Here is a 26,842-nt window from a genome sequence, read left to right as displayed (position 1 = left end):
TATTACTGCCTACACTTTTTGTTGTCATTAGTTTTTAGTGCAGGGAATTTTATCTGTATGATCATGGTGGGGTGGAAGAGGGAAAGTAGAATTAAGCATATTTCCATTAACATTGTATGGTGCCTGGTATGACATGAGAAGGTGGGCCCATAATTGTTTACTTGATGCTCTTTTTAAGAAGTCCGTTATATCTTGGGAAATGGAAGAATAGCAAAATTAATTTGTTGATGCATTCTTTAGGAAATCTTGCATGCATGTTCACTAGAGAAACATGGAGTTTCTCCCTTGAAGGACAAGGCTTTGTTTTGTTTTTAATAAGACACACTCTTTATAATTAAAACAAAATCCCAGTGTTAAAGGATTACTGTCTTAAATAATTGGATTTCTTTCATTTGTTTCCCTGATCCCTATAGATGAGAATAAATCTAATGGTGTCTTAGGATAATACATATTTCTAGATTAAATAGTTCTCGTAACCACTGAATTTTATTAACACCTTTCAAGGTTTATGGATGATATAGAAAATCATGTAAAAAAAAGAAAATAATTTAAGGTGAGGAACTTATTTTATATTTGGGAAGGGGAAAGATCCAGAAACCGGTTAAGAACAAGGGAGGCCAAAAAAAAGAACAACAGAGGCCATGGATATCAACTTCTGAAAGATGATATGTTGACCTTTGCAATAAATTATTCAAATATAAATAAACTCCTTTTTTGCATATTTTTTCAACCCTACCCTTAAAACACCAAATTTAGTAATACATATTTCTTCAGATAAATGCTGTTCTGAAATGGTATTTCAATGTCTGAAGGTGTTTTGCTTAAAAATGGTTAAGGTTTAAGTGGTACAGGGGAAAAGCAAGATATAAGTGTCCAGGAGTTGTAACTTGAGAAAAATTCACAGAAAAAGCTCTGTTCCCTTTTCCCTTTTTTGTCTATATACTCCAGAGCCCTTTTCTAAGACTCTTTCTTAAATCATGTGGGAGCCTAGGGAAGGACAAACATTAGGGTGAGTGGTAGAAGAAGGGGGGAGTATTTTGCTTGAGGCAATGTCTTCCTCCATATGGGACCTTCTTAAAGCTGTTCCTTCAGCCCCTTAAATCCAAATTTGAGCTCTCAGGAAGAGGCCGTGTTAGGGGCAGCAGTAACAGGCAGCAGCAGCAGAGAGTGAAGTGTGAAAGCAGACGAAGGGCCATTTTTCTAGTAGATCGTTTCCGGGCTTTGATGAACCTTTTCAGACTGCCCTGTCTCTCCATTTAATTGTGGTCAGTCTTGACCCCAGCTTCCCAGGCGTAGCTGTGCTCAGCCAACCTGGGTTTGGAAACTCAAAGAGGCATTGGTTCTAGTTCTGGTGGGAGCAAAATATCAAGGCCTTTTGAAAGATTTTCTATTTAATGCTGCAGTGAGGCAACATGAGAAACAATTGTAAATGATACTTCCAAAGCTTACACACATTTCTCACTTAACTTCACCTGCCTTCTCTGGGCCAGATTGTATCACTTGCTATTCTGATGAATTCTCCCCTAAAATCCTGTCTTCTCCGTGTTACGTCTGGTATTCTAACTAATGATAAATGAGGCAAGTAAAGCTTTTTCTTCAGTGTTTCTCCTTCGAAATATTAGAATATAGAAGGAAAAAAAGACGTTTGCTCAGTTTCCCTGTCATAATGTGCTTGATATGGTGATAAGATGAAAGGTCACCCAGCGTGCAGTGGTTTGTTATGGCAGCCCTGGCAGACGATACCCCATTCTTCCTTAGGTTTTCATTTCTTCTTTCTCCCCGTGCCCTCGTGTGACCTGCCTTCTGTGGGCACAGGGGGAGAGAGATAGCTTAGTTTCTTTTCTTCTCATAAGGATACCTGTCCTATCAGGTTAGTGTACCGCCCTTATGACCTAAGTTAACCTTAATTGCTCATTAAATGCTCTATCTTCAAATAGAGTCACATTGGGCGTTAGGGCTTCAACATCTGGATTTTGGAGTTGGGGGACACAATTCAGTCCATAACAGGTGGATTTACTTATTTAGCTAAATCTTTTCCAACCCTGAAAGTCATTTTATCCCCTCTTCCAGATTCCTGTTAACAGTCAGAGGTATTTTTTTTTTTGTTTTTTGAATTTTAATACATTGGTTAATGTATGGTTACTTTCACATTGTATATAAGACTAAGAAATAATAATTGTTAGCATCAACCATATGAAAGTGGTTTGGAAAGGTACATTCTTTCATTTAAAGTAGGTTTCCTCAACTCTAAATCTCTATGAATTTGGGCATTCTAATCAGTCTAAATGTAGCCCAAATAGTAATCTTTTAGTTCTATAATAGCAGCTCTTAAAAGATAGTGAAATACATTTGAGTACCGCAAACAGTCAGGAGTTTGCTTGACCTATTAAATTTTTCTGAAAGTGTGCTGAACTCATAACTTGAATTTTTGGTCCGTGATTACAAGTGTTTGGTGAGAGATGACTGTGTCTGATTTGTTTTACTCCCATTAAGGGTTCATTTCAGATTTGGTACTGAAATCCATGTTCGCCATCTCTATCTGGAACATCTTGCCAATAAATAGCCTGCACATTGAAAAATTCTCAGGATTATCCGATGGTTGGGCAACCTTAAAAGGGTATGCAGAGAAGCGATTTGGGTCAATATTGTCCTGCTTTCTTCAAGTTCAAACAATTCACTTTTGTGGTGCAATCAAAATACTGACCTACATTTGAAACTGCAACACTGTCCTGTCTGTTATCTAAATCCACTGTGCTATTAAAGGGTGAAATACAGAAAAGAGGTCACCAGCATTATTTTTTTCTTCTGTCCTTGATTATAGGTTGCTTTTGTTGTTGTTGTTAGATGGTCTGCTTCTGAAAGATAACTGACGTAGAAAATTCAGCTAAGATTTCTACGTGAAATCATAGTAAAGATAACTCATGATTATTAAATAATAAAAAATGATGTTGCTATATTAAAATCTAAGGACTGAAAGGAGTTAATTCTATTTGGTAATATTGAAATTAGAAATAGCTTTAACTTTTGATAAATACTGCTTCAAAAATTCTTCTGTGTATTTAAGCGTTTAAAACTTGAATCATTCTCCCTAAGGTTGACATACAAGCGTGTCTCTTACTTTGGTTTGGTAAGGCTCTGAACATGCAAAGCGACAGATGTTACACCCAGCATAATTATATGTATCCTGGAAACACATCTTTATAGAGTGGAATTGGTTCTTGGGAAAACAAAAATTTGGCAAACAAAGGGCATTAAATTGCTGATCTCAGCAGTAATTACCTGGGATAGATTATAATAATCTTATGTAGGTGGTAACAGCATCCATGCATTGGAAAAATAATGTAATTCTAAAATACATTAAAAGGAAAATGAACTTGTGTAAACTTTAGATCATCTATCCCTTTAAAGAGCAGAAAAAGCCCCCAATTTTCTTTTTCTTCTTTCTTTTTTGTTTTTTGGAAAACTATTACAACTCTTTAGGAAAGATTTCCAGTATTCCAAATCCTAATAATACTGTTTTTTTTTTAAACATGTCTCTGCCCCTTTTTAAAAAATGCCTAATGAAAATAGACCGTTTTAAATAAATAAGTAAATTGATCTCAAATCTTCAAGCACCCAAGTAACTCTCTGAAACAAATTGGGCACTGTAAGATCCATAGTTCGTTGAACCAACAACCATACTAACTCAGTGTTTCTATAATTTTGGTCTCTTCATTATAAGAGCATCTTAAAGCACCTGCTGACCCTTCCCCCAGTAGATTAAAGCAGAGCTACTTAGGTCCTGTCATGGAAGATCTGACAGCCAGTGGGAGACCACTGGATCAAATGTTTCTTAAATAGATAGCTACACAGTTGTAGAAGTCCTTACAAAACCTTCAGAAGTTGATGGTATTGGTTTTTTGGTCTGAAAGTTTAGTTTTTTGAGTTTATTTTAGGAGATAGGGAGTGCAGGAGGGACAGAGAGAAAGAGAGGAAGAGCGAGAGAATCTGAAGCAGGCTTTGCAGTGTCAGCACAGAGCTTGATCCAGGGCTTGAACCCACAAACTGTGAGATCATGACCTGAGCCGAAATCAAGAGTGGGATGCTTAACCAACTGAGCCACCCAGGCTCCCTGGTCTGAAGCTTTTTTAAATAAGAGTTTGTGGGGCCCCGGGGTGTCTCACTCAGTTAAGCATCCAACTTCGGCTCAGGTCCTTATCTCATGGTTCGTGGGCTTGAACCCCGTGTCGGGCTCTGTGCTGACAGCCAGCTCAGAGCCTGGAGCCTGTTTCAGATTCTATGTCTCCTTCTCTCTCTGACCCTCCCCTGCTCATGCTGTCTCTCTCTCTCTCTCTCAAATAAATAAAAAACATTTAAAAAATTTTATAAATAAATAAGAGTTTATCAGTAGTTGTGCTCTAAATACCCAGTTAGCACCAAGATCATCTAAATGCAGAGTTCTTTACTTTTTCGACCCTCCCCCCCACAAAAAGATTTTGAACACAAATGAAACCTTAAAGGCAGACAGAAAATTCTGAAATAATCATGCTATGTATGGATCTTGTGTATTTTAGGCGATGGGCATGTATCTTGCTGTTACTGATCATTTACATATGCTGTCATCTAGTCTCAAATTCTTAGCAGTTCCTTCACCTATAAACTGTTGCTATGGCATAGTTTTCACATCTGTTGAGAAGCTGAAATGGTGAATCAGGAAAAGAGCAGATTTCAGGGCTGGTTTGCCCTCCTGTCTAGCATTTCTCTCCCCTCAGAGTGTGTGAAGATTTTCCTTCTCAGCACAGCCTGCATGTTCTATAACAAAATCCAGGAATCAATGAAAAACTGCACGATGATAAAACCAGGTGATTGTGATCAAATTTCTGTTTCACAGAACAATCATTAGTGTTTCTCAAAAATGCCATTGTCCCATCCTGGGGTGGAATTAAGGAGGAACTTTGTGTTATGAGTGTGGCACATAAACCCTTTTAGGATGAATACAAATGGAACCTGATACATTTCCCAAAGTATTTGGGAAAATACTTGTGCCTGAGTAGAACCGGTGAGAATAGTGGTGACATGTGAGTCAACTTCCAGTGATTTTTAAAAAATTTCTTACTATTATTTCTAATATATCTGTTCCCCCCCCCTTTTTTTTTTGTTTTTTTAGCTTTTAGAGAGCAAGAGAGCACAAATCCATTACTTTCTATACTCTGAATTTCTACTTTTCTCCTTCTAACCTATTCCATAAATATCTTCATAGACCCTTTGACCAAGGAAGGTTTCCTAGTCTGCTTTAGGGAAGGCACTAAGGATGTTACCTACTAATTGGAGTTACCTTAGTAAACTTGAAATAAGTCCAGAATATTTTTGCATTTTAAATGTAGGGTGGAGTCCTACTTAAATCATTCCTGCCTATCATCGTCTGCCATATATGCTGTTTTTCTGGTTTATCTAATTCAGGCATTGGTGTGGTGACTGCAACTGGTTGGCTGAATTATTTCAGGTAATAATAGCTAACACTTGCATAGCACATTGTATGTGGCAGGAACTGTTACCAGCATCTTATTAACTCCTCACAAAAGTCCTCGGAGGGTAGGGGCTATTATCACTTGCATTTTCTAGATGAGAAAATGGAAGAGGAAAACTTTAACTTCTCTAAGGTCACACAGGTACTAATAGACTGATCCTGGATTCCAGCCCCTTGAAGAAGAGGTTAGATCTCTGCTGCTTCTCTTTGGTACCTTTTTCTTAATAGAACCTGAACTGCTGCTTTTAACTTGAGGTTTCAGATCGACAGCTAAAGATCTACTGAAATGTGAACCCATTTTATGGAATGAACCATATCAAAGCCTAATTATAAAGCATGCAATAAATAATACTGTTGGAATTACAGTGTTCTTTTTGTGTTTGCTTATTTTAAGAGAGAGCACGCATGCAAATGGGGGAGAGGCAGAGGGAGAGAGGGAGAGAGAATCCCAAGCAGGCTCCATGCTGTCATCACAGAGCCAGACATGGGTCTCGATCTTCTGGACTCTGAGATCATGACCTGAATTGAGATCAAGAGTTCAACACTTAACTGAGTCACCCAAGTGTGGTTCTTTACAAGCTTTTCTAGCTTCTAGAACAGAAGAACATTAGCTTTGGAGCCCAGTCTTAGACTACAGTTAAGTCTCTGCCATTTTCATCTGTCATTCATAAGCCCCTTTGCCTCTCTGAGGATCTGTTTGGTCTCTAAAATCCAGAAGCAGGGATGCCTCTCTTTTTTTAAAATTCTCACTGAAACCTGAAGATAATTTAGAGTCAAATGAGCTGGAGTGTCTGAGCACCGTTCTCTGTGCTGTGCTCTTTACAGCAAGAACTGGCTGGTGCTTTGCATGGTGATGGGACCTTAACAGAATATATGTATAGGAAGGTAATTTGGCAACGTGAGAAGTTTTATTACTTAGTATTAACTTTTATACCTACCGAGAACTTGGGAAATAGCTAAGCCTCTGAATACAATATTTTCCTCTCTAGTCAATCATTCTTAGCTGCCTCCTAGAAGTTAATGAAGGAAAGAAACATTTGGAATGGGGAACTAATTTCAGGCAATGTAAAAAAATACAGGTTTGAAATGTTTTTTTTTTTTTCTGATTATACGCTGTACTCCATGTAGAAACTCAACAAATGAAGAGTATATAAGAGAAAACATAAAAGCATGTTTCTCAGAGGGAAATTTAGTTCTAATTTTACCTTTTAGTGCAGACTATTTTTAAAGAGGGCCTCTAGAGCACATGAATGAATCTGAATGTTTGTTGGAAAGCTACTCTAAGTAGAAAACTAGGGTGACAAATAGAGAAACAGATTGGGTTGTTGTTTCTTAGAATCTCCAGTGGGTCCCATTGTCCTTTTGTGAAGGAGTAATTTGGGAATAATTTGGTGAAGTTCCCCACGATGGTTAGTTACACAGCATGTTTTCATTCCCCAATATGAAAACTAAACTGCTACAGGGAAAGGACCCTATCTCATAATCCTTCAATCATTATTTAGTTCAGAAAACACCTGGCATATAGTAGCTACTAAAAATCTGAAACTCAACAGATGATTATTTCCCATCTCTAAAATTTATAAAGCAATATGATCTTGAAATAATCTTCATAATACTAGGAAAAGTGCTAGCTCTAAGAATCATTCTGAAAATGAGAAACCCAGTTACTGTAATATCACTGTTCTCTGTTGAAAGCTAGGGAAAACAAAATGGCTACAGAGGGTTCCCTGTGTACCTGGTCCTGGCTGAACGTCCCTGATGTAAAGGGAGGGGCTCAATCCTGGACCTTTGCTGAAAATCCCAGGCTGGCCTCAGTTGTAGTCAGACCAGGCGACTCATCTCTGCCTCCTTTCTTCTCCTGTTTCCTGTGAGAGCTTCCTCAAGAGCTTTTTTCCTTTTTAATGTGGTTCTAACAAGAAGAATGAAAGTATCTAGGGCTCCTTTCTGGAGTATTTTAGGGAATGTATTTACTTCGTTAGGTTTATGGGAAGTGTTGATTCTCAGTAGAGTTGATAAATGGACAACATGTCTGTGGGATTTGGGAAGAGAATAGGAGAAGCCACACCCCTCTATAAGAGCAACTGTGGAGCCATGGTTGACGAGGCCTGTCTGTTGTCCTGTACAGTTAGGCCTATGGGATCTGGTGGGCCACCATCTGAAGGGCGTTTGCTCTCTTTCTCTTGTGGCTTCCAGACCTCTTTTTTGTTCATGATACTGGAGTGCTTTGGTTTTCTTTTGACTTTATATCGCTATTCACTTCTACTTCCACATTTTCTTTTTTTTTTTCTTTTATTCATCACCGTTTTCCATTTTGGATATTTAGAGACCCATCCAAAAAAGTAAAATAACAGGAAAGTTAAACACCAGGAAACTTAAAATTTTTTTAAGATTTTGTTTTTTTTAAGTAATCTCTACACTCAACATGAGGTCCCAACTCACGACCCTGAGATCAAGAGTCAGCCACTCTTCCCACTGAGCCAGGCAGGTGTTCCTAATATAAAATATGGTAGTAACTTACCATACTATTGAGAGTGACTAAAGGATGGGTTTCTGGAGTAGTGCTGTTAGAATTTAAGCTTTGCCCCTTCCTGTGTGACTGTGGTACAGGCTATTTAAGCTCTCAGCTTGTCTCCCTCTCCACCTTTTGTAAAACAGGACATAATAACAGTACCTAGCTTACAGTGCTGTGGGGTTTCAGTAATATAATAAATGTAAGCCTCTTGATACTAGCCTAGAGTGAGATCTGTCTGTTAATATTTATAAAACAATCGTTAAAGCATTTTAGAGCTGAAAGAAAGATTAAATTAAATATTTGTCATCTTCCTTACCACAGGGTTAGTTCTTGCCTTTTTAAAAAAACCACTGTTTAATACCTAGAATAGTGCCCAGAAAATACAGAATGAATAAATATTTACTGAATGAATAAATGAAGCTATTCCAATCTCCCGATATTAGGAATGAGCTATCAAGCTTAAAAGTTAAGGGAATAGCGTTAAGATTGGTGACGAAGCTAGAGCTACAATTAAGGTCTCCTAATTCCTACACCAGTGTCCTTTCTGGGAAGATGATGCCATTTTCTTAATATTTGTATGGTGAATTCATAGGTAACTGCACAGTATTATAAGGATACAATTTGATAATTACATGTGCTTGGAAATCGAAATCTAGCATTTTCATTAAATCCTTGGTGCACTACTTATCTTAATTTGTACATCTTCATCTATAAAATGAGATAATTTCCACCTTACAGAACTATGATGAGGATTAATTAGGATAATCCATGTAGAGCACTTGGTGCCATTTCTTTGGCCCTTCCCACACACCCTGATTTATTAGTCTAGCTAGACTAATTATACATTCACTGTCTCCACTTAGTTTCTCATTTTTTTTCTTGAATCTTCTATGATCAGACTTTTGACTCCCATCAGTCTACAGCTCACTTGTCAAAGTCAGTACCCATCCATCTTGACCTATGGACAGAGTTTTAAAATATTTTGGTTCTCTCCTGTCCCGCTGGCCTGTTCCTTGTCAGTTTCCGTTCTTAGCTGTCCCCATTTTCCCATGTCTATCCCCTGACCTTCAGTTGTCTGTTTTTCACTCTCTCTCTCTTGTTCAAACTCCTCTAGTTTGTGGCTTCTAATACTATCTAAATGCTGATGACTTTGAAATTTATATCTAGTCTTGACATCATTTCAGGACTCCAAATTTATAAACCTTACTGCCTTAGATATATTTAAAAGTCTAATAGATATCTCAACCTTAGCATATTCTAAAATAACCCCTATATTCCCACCTACAACCTACAGCTACACACTTCTAGGGATCTTCCAATCTCAACATGCGAAGATTTCATCCTTCTAGTTGCCTAAGCCAAAAAACAAAACAAAACAAAACAAAAAAAACCTTGGAAATGTTCTAGAAATGGAAATGTTCCACTCCTTATCTCTCTACATCCAGTCCATCAACAAATCCTGTGGCCTCTTCCTCTGAACTATATCCAAAATTGAGCAGCATCACTGCCACCATGTTAGTAAGAAATACCATTTCTGACTTGGAGTATTGGGTTACTTACTGTTCTCTTTTCCCAGAAACATTTGGAACCTGCGAGATCTTAAAATTCAGATGTTTACTAATTTTAGAAAGCTAATGGAGGGCATATGTTTTATGTGTATGTAACACCAAAAATGATCCTCAGGTAGCATCCCATCGTTGAATATTAATAATTTCTGGTGGCATCTGGGTGGCTTGGTCAGTTCAGAATCCGATTCAGCTCAGGTCATGATCTCACAGCGTGTGAGTTCGAGCTCTGCATCAGGTTCTGTCCTACAGCTCCGAACCTGGAGCCTGCTTCAGATTCTGCGTCTCCCCCTCTCTTTCATTGTACCTTTCCTGCTAATGCTCTCTCTCTCTCTCTCAAATATAAATAAACATTTAAAAAATTAAATAATTTCTGAATGCAACATGAGGAATATCCGTGCTAAATGGGATAAAGACTTAACATGCCATTGTTAGTTTGGGTATACACTTATGCTACAAAATGAGGTCAGCTCAGGTTTTGCTCCCAAATGAGTTTTAAAAAGATGTACAGTTCTCAGAGCTTTGGGAATTTTGGAATTGAAGATGAGAGATTCTAAACCTATATTTATGGCTTGTTGCCTTATGTTTTCCCCCGTAATCTTTATTCAATGATTAGTTATTGAGTAGTCAGGAAAGATCTCTATCTAAGAAGATTCTTTTTGTAAAACATTTCTGGCATGTGGAAAGTATCCATTTAACAATTATTGAAAGAAGGAATAAAGCTGAAATTATTTTTCACTCAAATATGTTATTTAGAAGAATGTATGACCAGCTTAAGAATAACCCTGGTCAAAAACAAAATACTATTTGATTAGCGATAGTTCAAATACATACGAGATTTTTTAAAGGTTCTATTTATAGAGAGAGAAAGAACAGGAATGAATGAGCTGGGGAGAGGCAGTGAGAGAGGGAGACACAGAAGCGGAAGAAGGCTCCAAGCTCTGAGCTGTCAGCAGAGAGCAGGGCTCAAACCCGTGAACTTGGAGATCATGACCTGAGCTAAGGTTGGATGCTTAACCAACTGAGTCACCCGGGTGCCCCTCAAATACATATTAGTATTTATAATATCAGACGTTCCTAACGGATGAGTCATCTGCTGATCCAAAACCCATCATCTACTCTAGTGCTAGGTAGCCTAATCGGTTCGACCCTGTTTCATTGATCTGTTACTGATTTGGTATGTAACTTTAAATCCCTTTTTAGTATAACTCGATCCTTTTCTGATCACCCTGTGTCTTCAGGCATTTCAAGCAACTGATCAAGGATATTGCTGCTATTTTAATTAAGATGAAACATTTTAATACTCATCCATTTTAAGTATCACTTATAAAATTGAAATTAAAGTGAATAACTTCTATTAGAATCACCTGAAAATGTAATATTCATTATATACCTTAGATAAAGGAAATTATTTCTCTCTGTAGAAAATGTAATCAAGTGCTATAATATTATCTGTCTTCGTTTTGGTTGAATATCCATACAAGAAAGTTAGGTATGAATGGAATTATTTTACTACCACTTTTACTCCAGGAGTACCTCCTTCCTCCAGGAGGAAAGATTTTATATACTTTTGGAAATGAATCATTTTTCTCTTCTTTTGTGCTTTGAGACCATAATTTTATTTAAATTGCTAATGTGTTTTTGAAGGATACATAATAAATTTCTTAACATTTATATTCAATCAGATTTGTAATTTGTATGACTCTTTTAGAAGATTGGAAAAATTGAATTTAAGAAAATGAGAAAATGGAAATGTTATTGGAGTTTTACTGTATTTTAAAAAGTTGGCCCCTGATCTACAGACTGAAATAATTCTTCAATTATGAATTTTTATGGCTTTTCTCTCACAGACTAGATAGAACAGCTGTGATTTTATTTTTTAATTCACATTATGGAGAGAGCTTTCTTTGGGGTTTATGGAGAAGATTTTATTTATTACTGAAGTTGTGTAAGAAAATACTATTTTAAAGACAAGCAGTAATTTACTTGCAGCCTTAAACTTAGCAAACATGCCTTTAGATGGTATTTTTGAAGATCTGTATCTGATCACAATAGCTTATATTCAACAGTGCTATTAAATGAAATAAACATGGATGCCTCTCCTGCCACAGAGGCACAGGTGGACATCTTGGTAGCAAGCCTCATGCAGTGTGACACATGGCGCAACCCAACATGGGGGCAGAGAGCGTGCGGCTTGAGCTAGGAGTCATTTTCTGGATACTTTGTTGCAGATTTGTGTTTTTCTATGGGACAGCCATTATTCAAGACATTTACAAGTATGGTGCTTTATTAATAATAATAATGATAATTATTATTATTAAATGTTTATTTCTTTAAATAGGTCCTGGCTAGCCCAATCTGTTTGGGAGCCAAAGTTCCCGCACCCCGCCCCTTGCGATCTATATAAATGATATTTTTGACTCTGTCCTTTATAATGTTGGCACCCTGTGCATATTAGATGTAATCAGGGCTGAAAGGAAACTTGAATCCATCTGGAAGCAATAAACTTTTCTAAAAGACTGCACAGTGTTATTTAATCCTGTGACTTCTTACTGTGAGTGAAATTAAGGTTTGATGCAGTTGTGTCACATCGTATTGATATCAAATTTATCTTTCTAAAAAAAAAAAAAAACCTGACAGTAGTATTACAGCACCGAGGAGATGGCTTGCTGTAATCCCATAAGCTATTTTGCTTTCATTACATGTTATATAGTGTAGCTAAATATATAATATGCTTGATCTAGAGTATTTAAGTTTTCCTTAAAATTTTTACACTATCAGGTAGCAATTTCTTACTTTTACCATTAATTTTGTCTTTGTATCAGCATCCTTACTATATGGTAGAAAATATATTACGAAATGCATAGAGAAGAAATTATTATAAAACTCCTTTCCAGTAGGAACACACTTGCATGAAATACCATAGATGTAGGATGCTGTGGTCAAATATTGAGCTTATTTTCATATTGGACTCTGAATTAATTTAAACATTTTCAGAAAAAAAATTCTGAGTTTTACTCCAAAATAGCTTTAATTTTATATTTTTTACTTCAAGTATAGGTAGAAGATCATCTTTGTGTGAATTGGAGCCTAAATGATATTAACTGATCAGCATAATTTAGAGTGTGTGTGTGTGTGTGTTTACTAACAGTTAAATTTGTTCTTTACATTTTGCCTAAGTCCAACTGAAAGTAAATGAGGAAGTTAGGAAATTTGGCTACATTGTATAGGTAATTTCATTGTAACGTTTTTTTCTTAGTGAATCAATTCCTGCTGGGTTTACTTAACCAGAGTTTTTGATTGCCAAAAACAAAACAGAAACCAAACATGTTTGTCAATTACATGCCTTTAATGGTGGAAATGAAATAAGGATCATATCCCCTATGTGCCTAGCATATTAAAAATAAACATGAACTTTGTCTTAAATGTTAAATTGGATTTTTTTAAATAAAACCATGATAAGCTATATTGAAACTGTATATTACTTTCCTTTGTCTCCACTAAGTCTAAGTCTGCAAATACTCATTAAGTGAATAAATATTTACAAATATTTTTAGAAAATCTAAAATTGTGTATTTATTTATACATAATTGGCATATAGCCTATGCATTTCAGGTGTAGGATGTAATGATTGGATATTTGTATATATTCTGAAATAATCACCACAGTAAGTTAACATCCATCACCATACATAGTTACAAATTGTATTCTGTGATGAGAACTTGCAAGATCTACTGTCCACAACTTCCAAATATGCAATATAGTATTACTAACTATAGTCACCATGCTGTACATTACACCCCCAGCACTTACTTATTTTATAACTGGAAGTGTATAACTTTTGACTACCTCTATCCATTTTGGCTACCTCCCCCCCCCCCCCCCCGTAATCATCAGTCTGTTCCTTGTATCAATGAGCTCCGTTTTTCTATTTTATTTGTTTTTGTTTGTTAAATTCCACATATAAGTGGGATTCTGTGGTATTCATCTTTTTTTTTTGACATTTCTCGCCTTAATACAATGCCCCCAAGGTCCATCCATGTTGTCACAGATGGCAAGATTGCTTGTTTTTATGGCTAAACAATATTCCACTGTGTGTGTGTGTTTGTGTGTGTGTGTATCACATTTTCTTTATATTCATCCATTGGTGGATATTTAGGTTGTTTCCATATCTTGGCTATTATAAATGTGTATAGTTAAGTTTGCTTTTGTATGTTCAGTACATGTAGCTTCTGACAATTTCTCTTCCTTCCTCTCACACACACAGTGTTCCTTCACTGCAGGAGTGCCAACTCTGGCCCCAGGAAGATACACTGTTTGTGAGTTCAGATGTCCTGGAGGCTGATTAGGTGAATCTCTTCCAGTCTGTTTCTGGATAGTCAGAACTGTGGCACTCTTTTCTGCACTGTCTTGGCTCCTTAGATAAACCTCTTACTTTCTGGTACTAGGATCCACTCCTTCATCAAGTAAAAATTGCTACTCTGTCTCTCATATCAATGGTTCTTCCTACTCCCTTCCAACAACTCAGGTCTGCATGTGCTTAGTTCCGTTGCCCTGGACTTTGAGTAGTTACTCTGAATATTTTCTTGTTATCTTGGGAGCAAATAATTACTGTCTTGAGGGTAAACCTGAATGGGACTGGTAATACAAGTGAGCCTCTTAGTGTCTCTCAGTAGCAAACTCCATCAGATTATCTGGAGGGCTGTGTGGTCTCTTTGGTGTGACTACTGTGAGGTAATGGGGGATCTGACTTGCACAGTAGGGCGTTAATGGATAGTAATGGCAGAAGTGAAAGCAAAGTTGGCGGGACAATCTTTGAGATCCTCAGAAGAAAAAAGCCTTTATCTGATGGAAAGCCCAGACACTCGCGGTAGAGACCATCACTCTGGCTTAGATATACATAGTCCTATTCCCTCAACCCAGCAAGTTCCAGGCCATGAAAGATGAACTCCTTAACCTCTCTTCTCATAGAAACAGTTGTCTGTGGAGATTGTTAAATTCATATTAGCATTTTAATACACACAAATGCCTGAAATACAGGAGGTGTTCAAATATACTGAAATAGTAAACTTTTGGGCTTACCCTAAGAAGTTATAATTTCATCTTTAGCTAACCCCTCCCCCATTACCATTTTTGAACCATCAGTTAGTATGGTAAAAATATATAACCTAAGTTCTCAAGAGGCTTTGAAAGACCTTTGTGCTTTCCCCCTCTGGTGAGTTAGGAACTTCTGATAGGTGGCTGAATGTCAACTATGTACTTGGCCGTAGGAGCTCAGAAGGACTGGGAAATGAAAAATGTCTCTTAATGTGCTTTGACAGATGGTTAATGTTTGAAAATGGAGTGAAGAAAGACTTCCATTTGCTGGGAAATGAAGGAGCAAAGGTTCAGAGGTTGAAATGTATATAGTATGATTGAGATATTATCTGATGATGGTAAAGACTATCAATAACAAAGTTTTATTGGAAGCCAAGCCTGTGTCCAAAGCATAGCACAAGGTACTAGGAAACAGATTAGAGACCAAGAGGAGAATGAAGATACTGTCAAAATGAATTGCTGAGAGACTAGAGGAAGGGAGACCAATTACCATACTTCTGGGGTTCAAGGGGCATCTGTCCCAAGGCCATTGTTGTGATGTTTATAAACTGTATATCATGGTATACATACCTGAACTGATAATGCCCCCAAATGATTAGAGTATAAAGTTAAGATGAATCAAGGCCATATTTTCTATTGGTGCCATTTTCACACACTTTCGTTTAAAAATGCTTTTCTTAAGTGGGTGCCTGGATGTCTCAGTTAGTTGAGCATCTGACCTGGGTTCAAGTAATGATCTCAAGGTCCGAGGGTTCGAGCCCTGCATCGGGCTCTGTGCTGACAGCTCAGAGCCTGCTTCAGATTCTGTGTCTCCCTCTCTCTCTCTGCAACTCCCCCACTTGCACTCTCTCTCTCTCTCTCTCTCTCAGAAATAGATAAACATTAAAAATGTTTTTGAAAAAAAAATGCCTTTTGTAAGGAATTGAGATTAAAAAAAAAAAGTCCTATAAAATGCAGACCGAGGCAAATATCTAAGTAGATCATCAAGTCAAGGGATAAATTGTCCCAAAGGAAGTAGCACATTAGTGCTCTTGCTGTAGTGAAAATGACAGAACCCAATCACATTGCACGATAAGGGCTGCTATAGATTGTGAATGGTTGAAGATGAAATAGAGAATATGAAATTTTGAAATCTGCTATTATTTTGCTAGGTTTCGGATGTAATAGGGACTTGTGGCAGAGTCTAAAAATAATCTAATATCTTAGTCACTTGATTTAGGGTGGTTAAAGATGAAATGTATGAAGCAATCCCTCTCTAGGCTGCATTTTTCTTAAGGTTAGGCCTATGTTCACAACACTATAGAACAGACGTTCTTGAGATTTTCAGTACTGGGACCAATTTACAGCCTGAAATTGTCGAAAACCACAATGAGGTTTTGCTTATAAAAATTATACCCATTGGCACTTACTGCAGTAGGACTTAGACATTTAAAAATATTCATAAATAGTAATAAATCCATTGAATTTAACATAAAATATTTTCTTTAAACATAATATCTAAAGTTAAAAAAACAGTGCCACTTTATTCCACTTTATTATCTTACATTTTTTCCAAATGTCTTTAATAGAAGATCTAGCCTTCTTTAATAGGATGCTTAATATAAGACAGATGAACCTTCAAGATTGTGCCTGTATCCAATCTATTGTGAATACGTTGTTTTGGTTAAAGTATATCAGGAAAATCCATTTTCACATAGATATGTATTTGGAAGAGAAAAAGTATTTTAATAATGTTTCCAAATAATTGTGGCTATCCTTCTTTGATATTACAAAAAAACTTAAGTGCCAGTTTCTTAAGGTTAGATATAATGTTGAATCTGAAAACAGCAATGAACTTTCATAGTCTATTTGAAAATCTACTGGTCTGTCTTGCACTTTGAATGAATCTTTTATTTGCGAATGATTTTATAGCATCCTGCATTGCATATTTGGAAAATTTGATGTACTGAGTTAAATAGAGGTTATAAATGTTGACACTTGAAAAAAATCAGATACATTAATATGACCACCAGTCTCATGAGAAAGGTTTTTAAGTATTGGGAATTTGTCAAACTCATTGTTGTGGATACAAGTTTTATAAAATTCTAATTTTTGCACTAAAGCTTGAATTTTGTTATTGACAACAGTTTTAGTTGTTTTTCTTGAGTGACTGGCTCGCTTTGCTCATTTCCCAGAAAATGTTTGCCAAATACTCCTGTTGGAATACCATAGCCTGCCTGTCAGTGGATCTTTCAAGTAAAAATAGTCTTCCACAAAACCAGCCAGTTCAACGGCAACTCAAAAGTATGAGTGCTTTTCCTGGAGACAATCATCACTTTGATTTGTAGCAGAAATGCTTTATGCATAGTTTCCATTTTATCTCACATAATATTTTTAAAAATGTAGTCTAGGGTAGAGATTTTTAAAAAATTAGACTGTTCCTAGGGACAGTTAAGGGAAACGGACCTTTTTATTTCTAGACTGTGAGTTTGAAGTGTGGTAAAGGATGCAAGAATACTGGTAAAAGTGTCACTGCTTTAATGCACACAGACACCAGGGGTTTTCACCACTTTTGCACTTGAGCCATCAGTGTCAATGCCAATGCGGTGACAAAGGCAAATAACATGTTTAGGATTATTCTAAAAATCAGTTAGACCATGTATACCCTCTGAGAGTCTACATGGAGAACTGCTGGATGTTTTGGTGTAAGTATTTAAGTGGTTGACTTAATTTGTCAATTTCTCCTGATGATTTGCTCTGTATAAAATAACAGTAAAAAGTATAGACTTCCCTTTTATTAATAGAGATTTAGGGGAAAACTGATTTCTAAGAGCTCATCAAGATATTTAGATCATAAATAAGTTCTGTGTCTAGAAAAAAAGCTTTAGAACAGAAGATTATCTATGATTGAAAGTTAACCTGAATTTTCAATTATACTGTTCTTTAAAATAATTTTGTGTGGTGTTCATGATTAAAACATAAGTAATTTACAATTGCTCACGTCACTTTGCATCATAGGCAGTAAATGTTTGGAATAAGGAATTACATGTTGCCTAGATGTCAAATCTACAAACCAAAGACTGATACTTAAAGTGTTTTGACCGACTAGTTCATCTTGGACTTGTGTAAAAGTACCTAAATATCTCCACGTACTCAAATTCTTAACAGTATCTAAGCTGTTTACACATGATAAAATAACTAAGTGAGGGGAAAATGGGTAGAAATTGTATGTTAACTTGTTTATTTGATGTGATAAAAATGTGACTTTTGGATATTGGATTGACATTTTTGTCTATTTCTCTCTGTAAGTGAGACGTTTAAATTTTCCTGTATAATTTTCTTTACTAGATAAGAATGCTGTATCTTGTCACTCTTGCTATGTGTGCATATTTAGAAATTTTTTCTGCTAATGAATGTTCTGTCCTAATTCTTGAAGATAGTAATGCATTGTGAAGGTTTTCTTCAGTAAATTACAGGAACAGCCCTATTTGTTTAAACCCTGGTTTAACCTGATTATTAACAATTAAATTGTGTTTTCTTCTTACAATTAAAGTGTATTCAAATTTATTGGTCCCCTGCTTCACAGATTTATCTCAGTATGTGGTGTATTCAAACAGAATTTTGTATTTTTAATTAGGGGATTAGATAAGTTAATTCTGAAGAGCCAAAAAAAAAAAATTGTTAGACATCACATTGCTTAACCATGTAATATACCGTAAGTGTGTGTCTGCACTGTGTTGTGGGAGCTGTGTATCAGGCAGACCTGTTTTTCAGGCAGTATTTTAAAGAGTGGGCATGTGCAGAAACTGTGAGCGCAATTAGCGCCAAGCAGATAAATCCAGCTCTAATCCTGTTTATGGTCCGCATCAGACAGATGTGCCAAGATTGATTTAGACAAGCCCTGGGCTTACAGTAATATTTTTAAAAGCGCCATTCACTGTTCTATTTTTGTTAAACCTTTGTTAAATATTCTTAAGTGTTGTTGGTTTTACTCTTCTTCTTAACCACTGTTACCTACTTTAAGCAGGTCTTGCTTTGCTCTCGTGATGACAGGGTCACCTGCTAGGAGAGGTTATCTTTATTCCCTGTAATTAAATTGACTTTTCCCCCCAAGAAAATACAACAATAGGAAGTGGGTGCTGAATTAAATAAATAGCATGATATCCAATAGACATATACTTAAATCCCTTGCAAGAACAGATGGTCTGCAGTATCTCTGTAAGTAATGTGAGAGGACAGTTAATGTTCTGAAACAACTGGCTATAACCAATATGATACTAATGAACCAATAGATTTCAAATAATAAACCACATGCCACAAAGAAAAATTCTATGTCATCTGTAAGGTTTACATTTTCATAACCTGAAAAAAACATAGATGATTTCCATATTTTTATTTACTGTTATAAAATACTATTTTATAGATGAAGATTTATTCCACATTTTTCACCAATAAAGATGTCTTTTAACATTAAGGTAAAATTAAAGTTGCATTTAAAATACATGCCCCAAAGTATTTTTTTTTAACTCCTCTTGTAACATACTGTTTGCCTGTGCTTGGTTGTACATGGAAATGTGGTTTGTGCATACAATTACAAAAACGTTTGCTTTTATTTGTGGTGGAAATTGGTTGTACTAGATCAGAGGTGGTTAGTGCGAGGATTGAAACATCTCTCTTGTAGAAGAAAATTTAAGCAGGGATATATGACCGAAAATTTTTTTCATCATTTATAAATTTATAAATAGCTTATAATATACAGAGCAGGATTTTTCTGATTGACCTAGGGAATGAGGTGAGTCTGAATCATTCTTAAGGTAACACTGCAAAGGGGAAAAGATACATGGCCAACTTTATAGGCCCAAAGCAGTAGTATTTTCTCTCAGAATGGTTTATTTTTTTTCTCCTTAATCCAGCTTCTCGTAAATATTTGTGTATTCTAAGTATATCCCCAAGAGTAAGTATTTTGGAGTGGGGATTGAGGGGACACAATGACCGTAGATGTTTCAGCTGATCCTATCAGATGGTCTCTAGAACCTTCCTCCTTAACGGGGCGGGGGGGGGGGGGGGGGGGGGGGGGGGGGGGGCGGTGAGCCTCAGGGCTTTCCACCTAGAAACCTGAAGCACCTTTGGCCTTCGCTCCTTTTCATGTCTGGGAAGCTAGTGTCCTGCCCCACAGGCCAGCGGGTCCACTGCTCCTATTTTAAGAACTTCCACATGGAGGAGGACACGTGTGGGGATGAGCACTGAGTGTTATGTGGAAACTAATTTGACAATAAACTATTTGTAAAAAAAAAAAAAAAAACTTCTAAAACAAAGACCTGAAAAAGCACCACCCAATCTGGTGTCTGATTAAACAATAAACAGTTCCAAGCCTGTAAATAAAAACCTTTTTAATTCAAGTTCACAGAATTCTAACAAGTTTTATTCCTGAAGACAATACTCAGGATGACAAAACAGTTTCCTGTAAAACCAGGGACGCTATACACATCTTCAAATGTTAGGAAACCCTTCTATCCAACATTAACTGAACTCTGTGATTAGAAAACTAGGCGGATTGACTTGTGTAAGTGATTACCATTGCAGAAATAAATAATAGATCGGGAATTCCATGTAGGGAATCGGTACCTGAGAGATGGATGTAACTGCTGGGAAAAACAATGGTGAAGAACAGCCATCTATCATGAAAAATTTGTTAAATGTTTTATTCACAGATCAATGATCCTTATTTTCCTTTCAAATAAAAGGACAATGTTTGTTCTAAACTGTTAGGTCTTCCTCTTAGTCTCTTCTTGTGACTTCAGCAAAGCAACCATTCACATAAAAACCCCAAATTTAAATCTGTGGGCATATGTAGGAAAAGAGCCTGCAAGCCTGAGCAAAGAGAGCAGGAAGGACAGCTCAGAGTTACAGGGATTCGATGTTGTATGTAAAAGATGAATCACTAAATTCTGCTCCAGAAACCGATACTGCGCTGTATGTTAGCTAACTAAAATTTAAATTAAAAAAAAAAAAAAAAAAAGGAGTTACAGGGATTCTCAGAATGTTCATTCTGTGAGCTCCTTGTTGCTGTTATCTAACCTCACATTTCCCTGACGGTCACCTCCGTCTCTGATGTAGTACTACTCTGTTAAGGGACGCATTTGTTGTCCTGCGGTTAGACACAATGATCTTTCACTTAGTGTTTTAAGTTTGACTAGATTTAAAAACCTGTTTAAGGTGCCTCCTGGGTGGCTCAGTCAGTTAAGTGTCTTGTCTTCGGCTCAGGTCACGATCTCACAGTTTGTGAGTTCGAGCCCCACATCGGGCTCGGAACCCGGAACCCACTGTAGATTCTGTGTTTCCCTCTCTCTCTCTCTGTCCCTTCCTCGCTTGTGATCATGTGCGCGTGCTCTCTCTCTCTCTTTCTCTGTCTCTCTCTCAAAAATAAACATTTAAAAAATTACAAAAATAAAAACAGATCCAGAAAGTTAGATGAGAGTGTGTTTACCTGAAGTTTTTTAAATCAGCCCAACATTGTTACAAAGTTGTAAAGACCAGCTAAAGGACTTGGATTAAAATCTTGGGTCTGTCCCTACCAGATGTATGACCATGGACAAATTATGCACACTGTCCTGAATTTCTTCTCCTTCAGGAAACAGCACCTACCTTCTAGGGTTGCTGTGAGGATTAAATGAGATAATAATACATGTTAAAGGGTTTAGAGCAATGTCTGGCATATAGCACATGCTCATTAAATATTAGCTACTATTTTTGGGTAATGGAATTTTAAAAATTAAACAAGTAATATAAGGAACTGTTTTAGGATGAGCAAAGGAAACAATCTTCCTCAACTGATTATGAAATAGTCTCAATGTAGAAAAATTAGAAATTCATACATGCAAACTAAATCACAATCTGACTACCCTTCCAAGTTTTCATATGCGTTTTCATATAAATGTGCATATGAAAATATATTAAACATACACAATGTATTCAATAAATATATACAAAACGGTAATAGAATGTGCTGTGCTATTTTAGACATTTTTCTAGTCGGATTTCTATGTTTTAATGGCTGAATAGCATTTTCTATGAAATACACTGTTTTATAGAACCAATACTCTTATTTAGATTATTTCTAAGTTTCACTCAAATAATGCTTGGGTAAGCATTCTTCTAGCTAAATTGTGCATATTATCTATTCCCTTAGGGTAAATTCCTGGAAGTAAATTGCTGGATCAAACATATGCATACTTTAAAGCATTTTTTCCTTTTCTACACTTTCAAAAATTATAAATGTAATGCTGATCACAGGGGAATTACGGAGGTTTATAGGAAAAAATTAATCTCCTATTCCCTCCTATTTCTCTTTAACAGGTGACCAGTATTAAATCTGTTGTGTGTTTTCTACTTGAGCTTCTTTTTTTCTTCTTAATGAAATTGGGATTAAATCCCCCAGGTTACTTTGTGACTTGCTTTTATTCTTATTCGTACCTCTCAACGTGAATGTCCTCGAGTTTTAACTTGCTCATTTATGAGCTGCAGAAAACTATGATTAAACCATTTTCCTACTGAAGAACATGAACAGTGCTTTAAATATTTCTGCTTTTCTACATACTGCTGCAATTAATATTTTGAAATCTTTTGATACATATTCCCAATTTGTACTCCAGCAGTTACCATTTTTGCATTCCCACCAGCACTGGGATTGATTCCCTTTACCCACACCATCATTGAGCATTATTTTTGATCTTGTGCCAATCCAAAAGGCAAAAAACTGGTATCTTGTTGTTTTAATTTGCATTTCTTTGATTACTAATTAGATTGAACTTTCTCATATGTCTATTGGTCAATTTGCATTTCTTCTTTTGTGAGATGCCTGCTTGAGTCTTTTATGTACTTTGCCACTAAAGTGTTTCGTTTCTTGATTAAATAGATCACTTAATTGTCCTGTGTTGCAGATATTTCTGCCTGGTTGGCTTTTGCTTGTGACATCTATTTATGGTTCTTCAGGCCTTTATAAGCAATTGAATGATTTCCTTTCTTTCTTAATTGAAGTATAATTAACGTAATATTGTATTAGTTTCAGGTGTGCATTGAATAATTTTTATGTTAAGTATTTCAGTCTCTGTATGTCTGCCTTTACTGTCACTCTTAAGGCTTTATTAGTTGATGATTATATAAAGTTCTTTCTACTCTAGAAATACTGGCATGTGAAATAGGCTCTATTTAGTTTTTCCTTTTTCAAAAGATTTACCTGTTCTAAATCACCTTTTACTGAATATTTCTCCCTGAGCTTAGATGCCACTATTATCATGTTAGTGACTTTTAAGTACATACAAGTCTCTTGGAACCATTCTTTTATCTATTCCTATATTGTTTTAATTATTATAGCTTTACAAAATATTAATGTACAGTCAAGCATATACTCTCCCCCATTACTGTACTTCTAAAACATTTTCTTCCTTGATGTAATACATTTATTCCAAGAAAATTTGCAAGTCATTTGATTAGGTTCCTTGCCCCCTTACATCAAAGAAAATACCATTGAGATTTTGATTGGAATAGCATTATCAGTAGTTATTTAATAATGAGCCATGGAAAGAACGTAATCTTGAAACGTAATATGTTTTCCATTTCTTTAGCATTCCCCCCCCCCCCCATACAAGTCTAGGATCCTTTTGCTAAATTTATTCCTAGGTATAATATGCTAATTGGCATGGAATATCTTTATGCCCATCATGTCTTCTTCCTGGGTATTGATACATTTGTAACCTGTTTCCTAACTGGGTAGTCTTATTAGTTCTAGTGAATTTGAGTAGATTCTTTTGGCTTTTATAAACATACTGTGATATTATCTATCGATAGTCATGATTTTAGCCCTCCTCCTGCCCCTTCTGCCACTAACTGCCTTTTATTTCATTTTTCTTCCTATAGTATTGGCTAGAATGTCCAGGATAATTGGAAATAGTAAAAGTAGCAATAGGTATTCTTGTACCATTTCCAGAAATTCTTCTGGCTCTTCCTACTAAGTTTGATCTTGGATGTTGGTGTGGGATCTTTACATTTTCAATTTACAAGAGGTTTTAAATTAGAATAGCCATTGAATTGTTTACTGGCAAAGTAAAGCACACATAGTAAAGAGTTCCGGTAATAATACAGGTCCTTCTGTGAAAGGGGGAGTTTATTTCATCCTTTCCACTTGTTTTCTTTCTCTCAATGGTTTTTTGTTTACTTTCATCCTTCTCTGGAGCTTTTGGGTGCTATACGACATAAAAAAGTAAATTTGTGTGAGACCAGGGCATAATCAGTATCATAAGATTAGCCTGGATGAAACTCCTTTAACAAGCCTGCTTTCTCTCGTCCTTGAAGGTATGAAGTGTTCTTGAAGTGTTCTAGAGTCCCTGGCCATGTGTCCCTGGGTGACAATAGAAGTACACTGTACTTGAAGCCTGAGCTTTCTGAGGAAATGACAGGCCCCCAAAACTGACTTTGGGTTTGCCCTATCCTACCACCATAAACACTGAGAAAAGAGCTTATTTGTTGCTTTGTCCGTGGTATGTGTGCTTTATGAACAACATTATAGTTTGCAGTGTGGTTGGGAGACGCCCACACAGTCACTGAGAAAGCTGAGAAGCAACTTCTTAACATACCTAGAAGTCCTTGCTCCAATTTATTGTGTCTGCTAAAGGGCTAAGGAAGCCGAGGGGGTGGGAGGGGGGCTCTGCTTCGTGGAGCTATTTTACAGTGGTATTAGTTCTGCATCTGTTTCTATTGGCTTTTTTTTTCTTCCTCTTATCATGGGTCATGGTTATTTTGTTATTTTTTTTTTACATGCATTGTGATTTTTGGTTGAATGAGAGTTACTGTGAATTTTGCCATGTAAAGTTGGTAAATATTTTTGTGTCCCTATAAATATTCTTGAACTTTATTCTAGGATGTAGTTGAATTACTAGGAGACCGTTTAATCCTTTTGAGGCTTGCTTTTAAGCTTTGTTAGGTGGAATCAGCGTGACCTTTAGTTAGCTCGCTAAGGAGATCATACTTTTCTAAATACTTTCCCCAGTGTCTCACGAATTTCAGTATTTCTCCACTCTGGCTGGTGGGCATGTCTGTGCAATCTCTGGGCATTATTCTCGCTCTCCCTTCAGGTCATTCCCTCTCCCTGGCCTTGCACGTCTGCCTTTCAAGGGGGCCCTCTGCAGATGTGCAGAATTCCCACTCCTCTGCAGCTTCCTCCTCTGCAGTAATTTGCCTAATGAACTTAGTCATTGTGACTTTCCGGGACTCTTCCCGCTTCACCCAGTAAGAAAACCAGGCTCCACCAGGGCTCCCCACTTGCACTGTGGCCTGGAAACCCTCCCTAGACAGTAGCCTGGAGCCATTCCATGGTTCCTTTGTTTCCCCTCTGTTTTGGGCTACCTGATGGCAGCTGTCTGAACACTGAGGCTTCATGTACCTTGCACACCCTTTTAGTTATTTCAGGCCGAAGGTAAACCAGTCCCTGTGATTCCATTTTGGCCAGGGTGGAAATTTTAGAAGTACTTTTTAAAAGTCTAAAACGTTCCTACTTTGAGAGTCTGTTGAAAAGGTCCTTTACCACAACACACACTTTCTGATCTGAGGTTAAACATAGCCAGTAAAATTTCATGCCACTATAAAATAAAATCTGACTGTGGTAAGATTCAGGTGCATTATGCGAATTTTCGGTTATTGGAAATGTTGCTTTGTTTATATTCTTGAAATTCTTCTATTGAATATTTTCAGTTTTTGAATGTCTTGAGGGACTTGATGCCATTTTTCTCCTTTTTTTCATTCTTGGGAAAGTAGACCCAATTTTTCCTTTCTTCCCTCTCCAACTCACAGAAGAACTGATATAAAGCATAACTGTAAAATTAAACATAAGGTTTTATGGACTTTCACTTTTTATTCATACATATAAAATATGGACACTGGTTTGATTGGAAAATTTAATTTTTTTCAGGTGACTCCAAGTATGATGTTCTATGTAAAGAAGAATTTATCGAACTCAAGGACATATTCTCTGTCAAACTGAAGCGGCGTTATTCTGCTAAACAGCAGGGAAGTGGTACTTTATTAGGTATCACACTCTTCATATGTTTGAAAAAGGAACAAAATAAATTAAAAGATTCTACGCTTGATCTTATTAATTTAAGTGAAGACCACTGTGATGTGTGGTTTAAACAATTCAAGAAAATTTTGGCAGGTATGTACTCCTGGTGGGAAATTTTAATGAGTTTCCTTGTTGTAGGTTATTAATCTCAACATGATGTACTTTGAGTACAGTGATCCTTGATTATCTTAAGATAGTTTGCTTTTATTAGTTTGCTGAGGGTGTTTTTCATGAAAAGTATTGAATTTTATTACATGCTTTCTCTACATCAATTGAGATCATCATGTTTCTTTCCTTCGTTCTGTTGACGTGGTGGTTTATTATATTGATTTTTGTATGTTGAGCCATCCTTGCATTCCAAAAATCCCACTTGATTATGGTATATAATCCTTTTAATATGTTACTGAATTTGGTTTGCTGGTATTTTTTAAGTTTATTTATTTTGAGAGAGAGAGAGAGAGAGAGAATGAATGAACAAGTGGGAGAGGGGCAAAGAGAGAATGAGAGAGAGAATCTGAAGCAGGCTCCATGCTGTCAGCATGGAGCTCATTGTGGGTCTCGATCTCACCAACAATGAGATCATGAGCTGAGCCGAAAACCAGAGTCGGATGCTTAACTGACTGAGCCATCCAGGCACCCCAGGTTTGTTGAGGGCTTTTATGTCAATATTTGTAAGAGATATTGGTGTGTAGTTTTCTTTCTGGGTTTTTTTTTTTTTTTTCTTGTATCTTTTATCTGGCTTTTGGTATCAGGGTAATGCTGACATCGTAGAATGAGTTGGACAGTAACTCTTTTGAATGATCACTCCCATGAAAAAGCTTTGATAATCTGAAATAACACAGTTCTTAAGTAATTTAGTTCACTTGTTGTTCTTGAAAGCATATTTATTTTTCTATTCATGTCTTTTGTACTTTTATTAGAATCTATTTTTCTTCCACAAACATACTGATGGCAAGTGCATATATATACTGATTGGTTTGAGGATACCAGTTTGTCTATTTAAGGCTTGGTTTATCTAAAGGTTAATATCCAGAGGACAGAGCATATATATACAAAAATATTATCTCATA

The 26,842-nt window shown here is 36.4% G+C and overlaps 1 protein-coding gene across 3 annotated transcripts in view; it reads left to right on the top strand.

The window, feature by feature from the left end:
- CERKL (ceramide kinase like) overlaps positions 1-26,842 on the top strand; it is a 110,156-nt gene that overhangs the window by 18,687 nt on the left and 64,627 nt on the right. For all 3 annotated transcript variants that reach the window (XM_039239631.1, XM_039239630.1, XM_039239629.1), the window contains exon 2: positions 25,623-25,865. In XM_039239631.1, coding sequence (XP_039095562.1) covers positions 25,623-25,865 — 243 coding nt within the window. The remainder of the gene's footprint in view (positions 1-25,622; positions 25,866-26,842) is intronic.

The sequence above is a fragment of the Hyaena hyaena genome, unplaced genomic scaffold (assembly GCF_003009895.1).
Source record: "Hyaena hyaena isolate Hyena2069 unplaced genomic scaffold, ASM300989v1 scaffold_159, whole genome shotgun sequence".
Classification (NCBI taxonomy): domain Eukaryota; kingdom Metazoa; phylum Chordata; class Mammalia; order Carnivora; family Hyaenidae; genus Hyaena; species Hyaena hyaena.
Note: the sequence above shows the minus strand (reverse complement) of the source record. Positions and strands in the feature narration are given on the sequence as shown.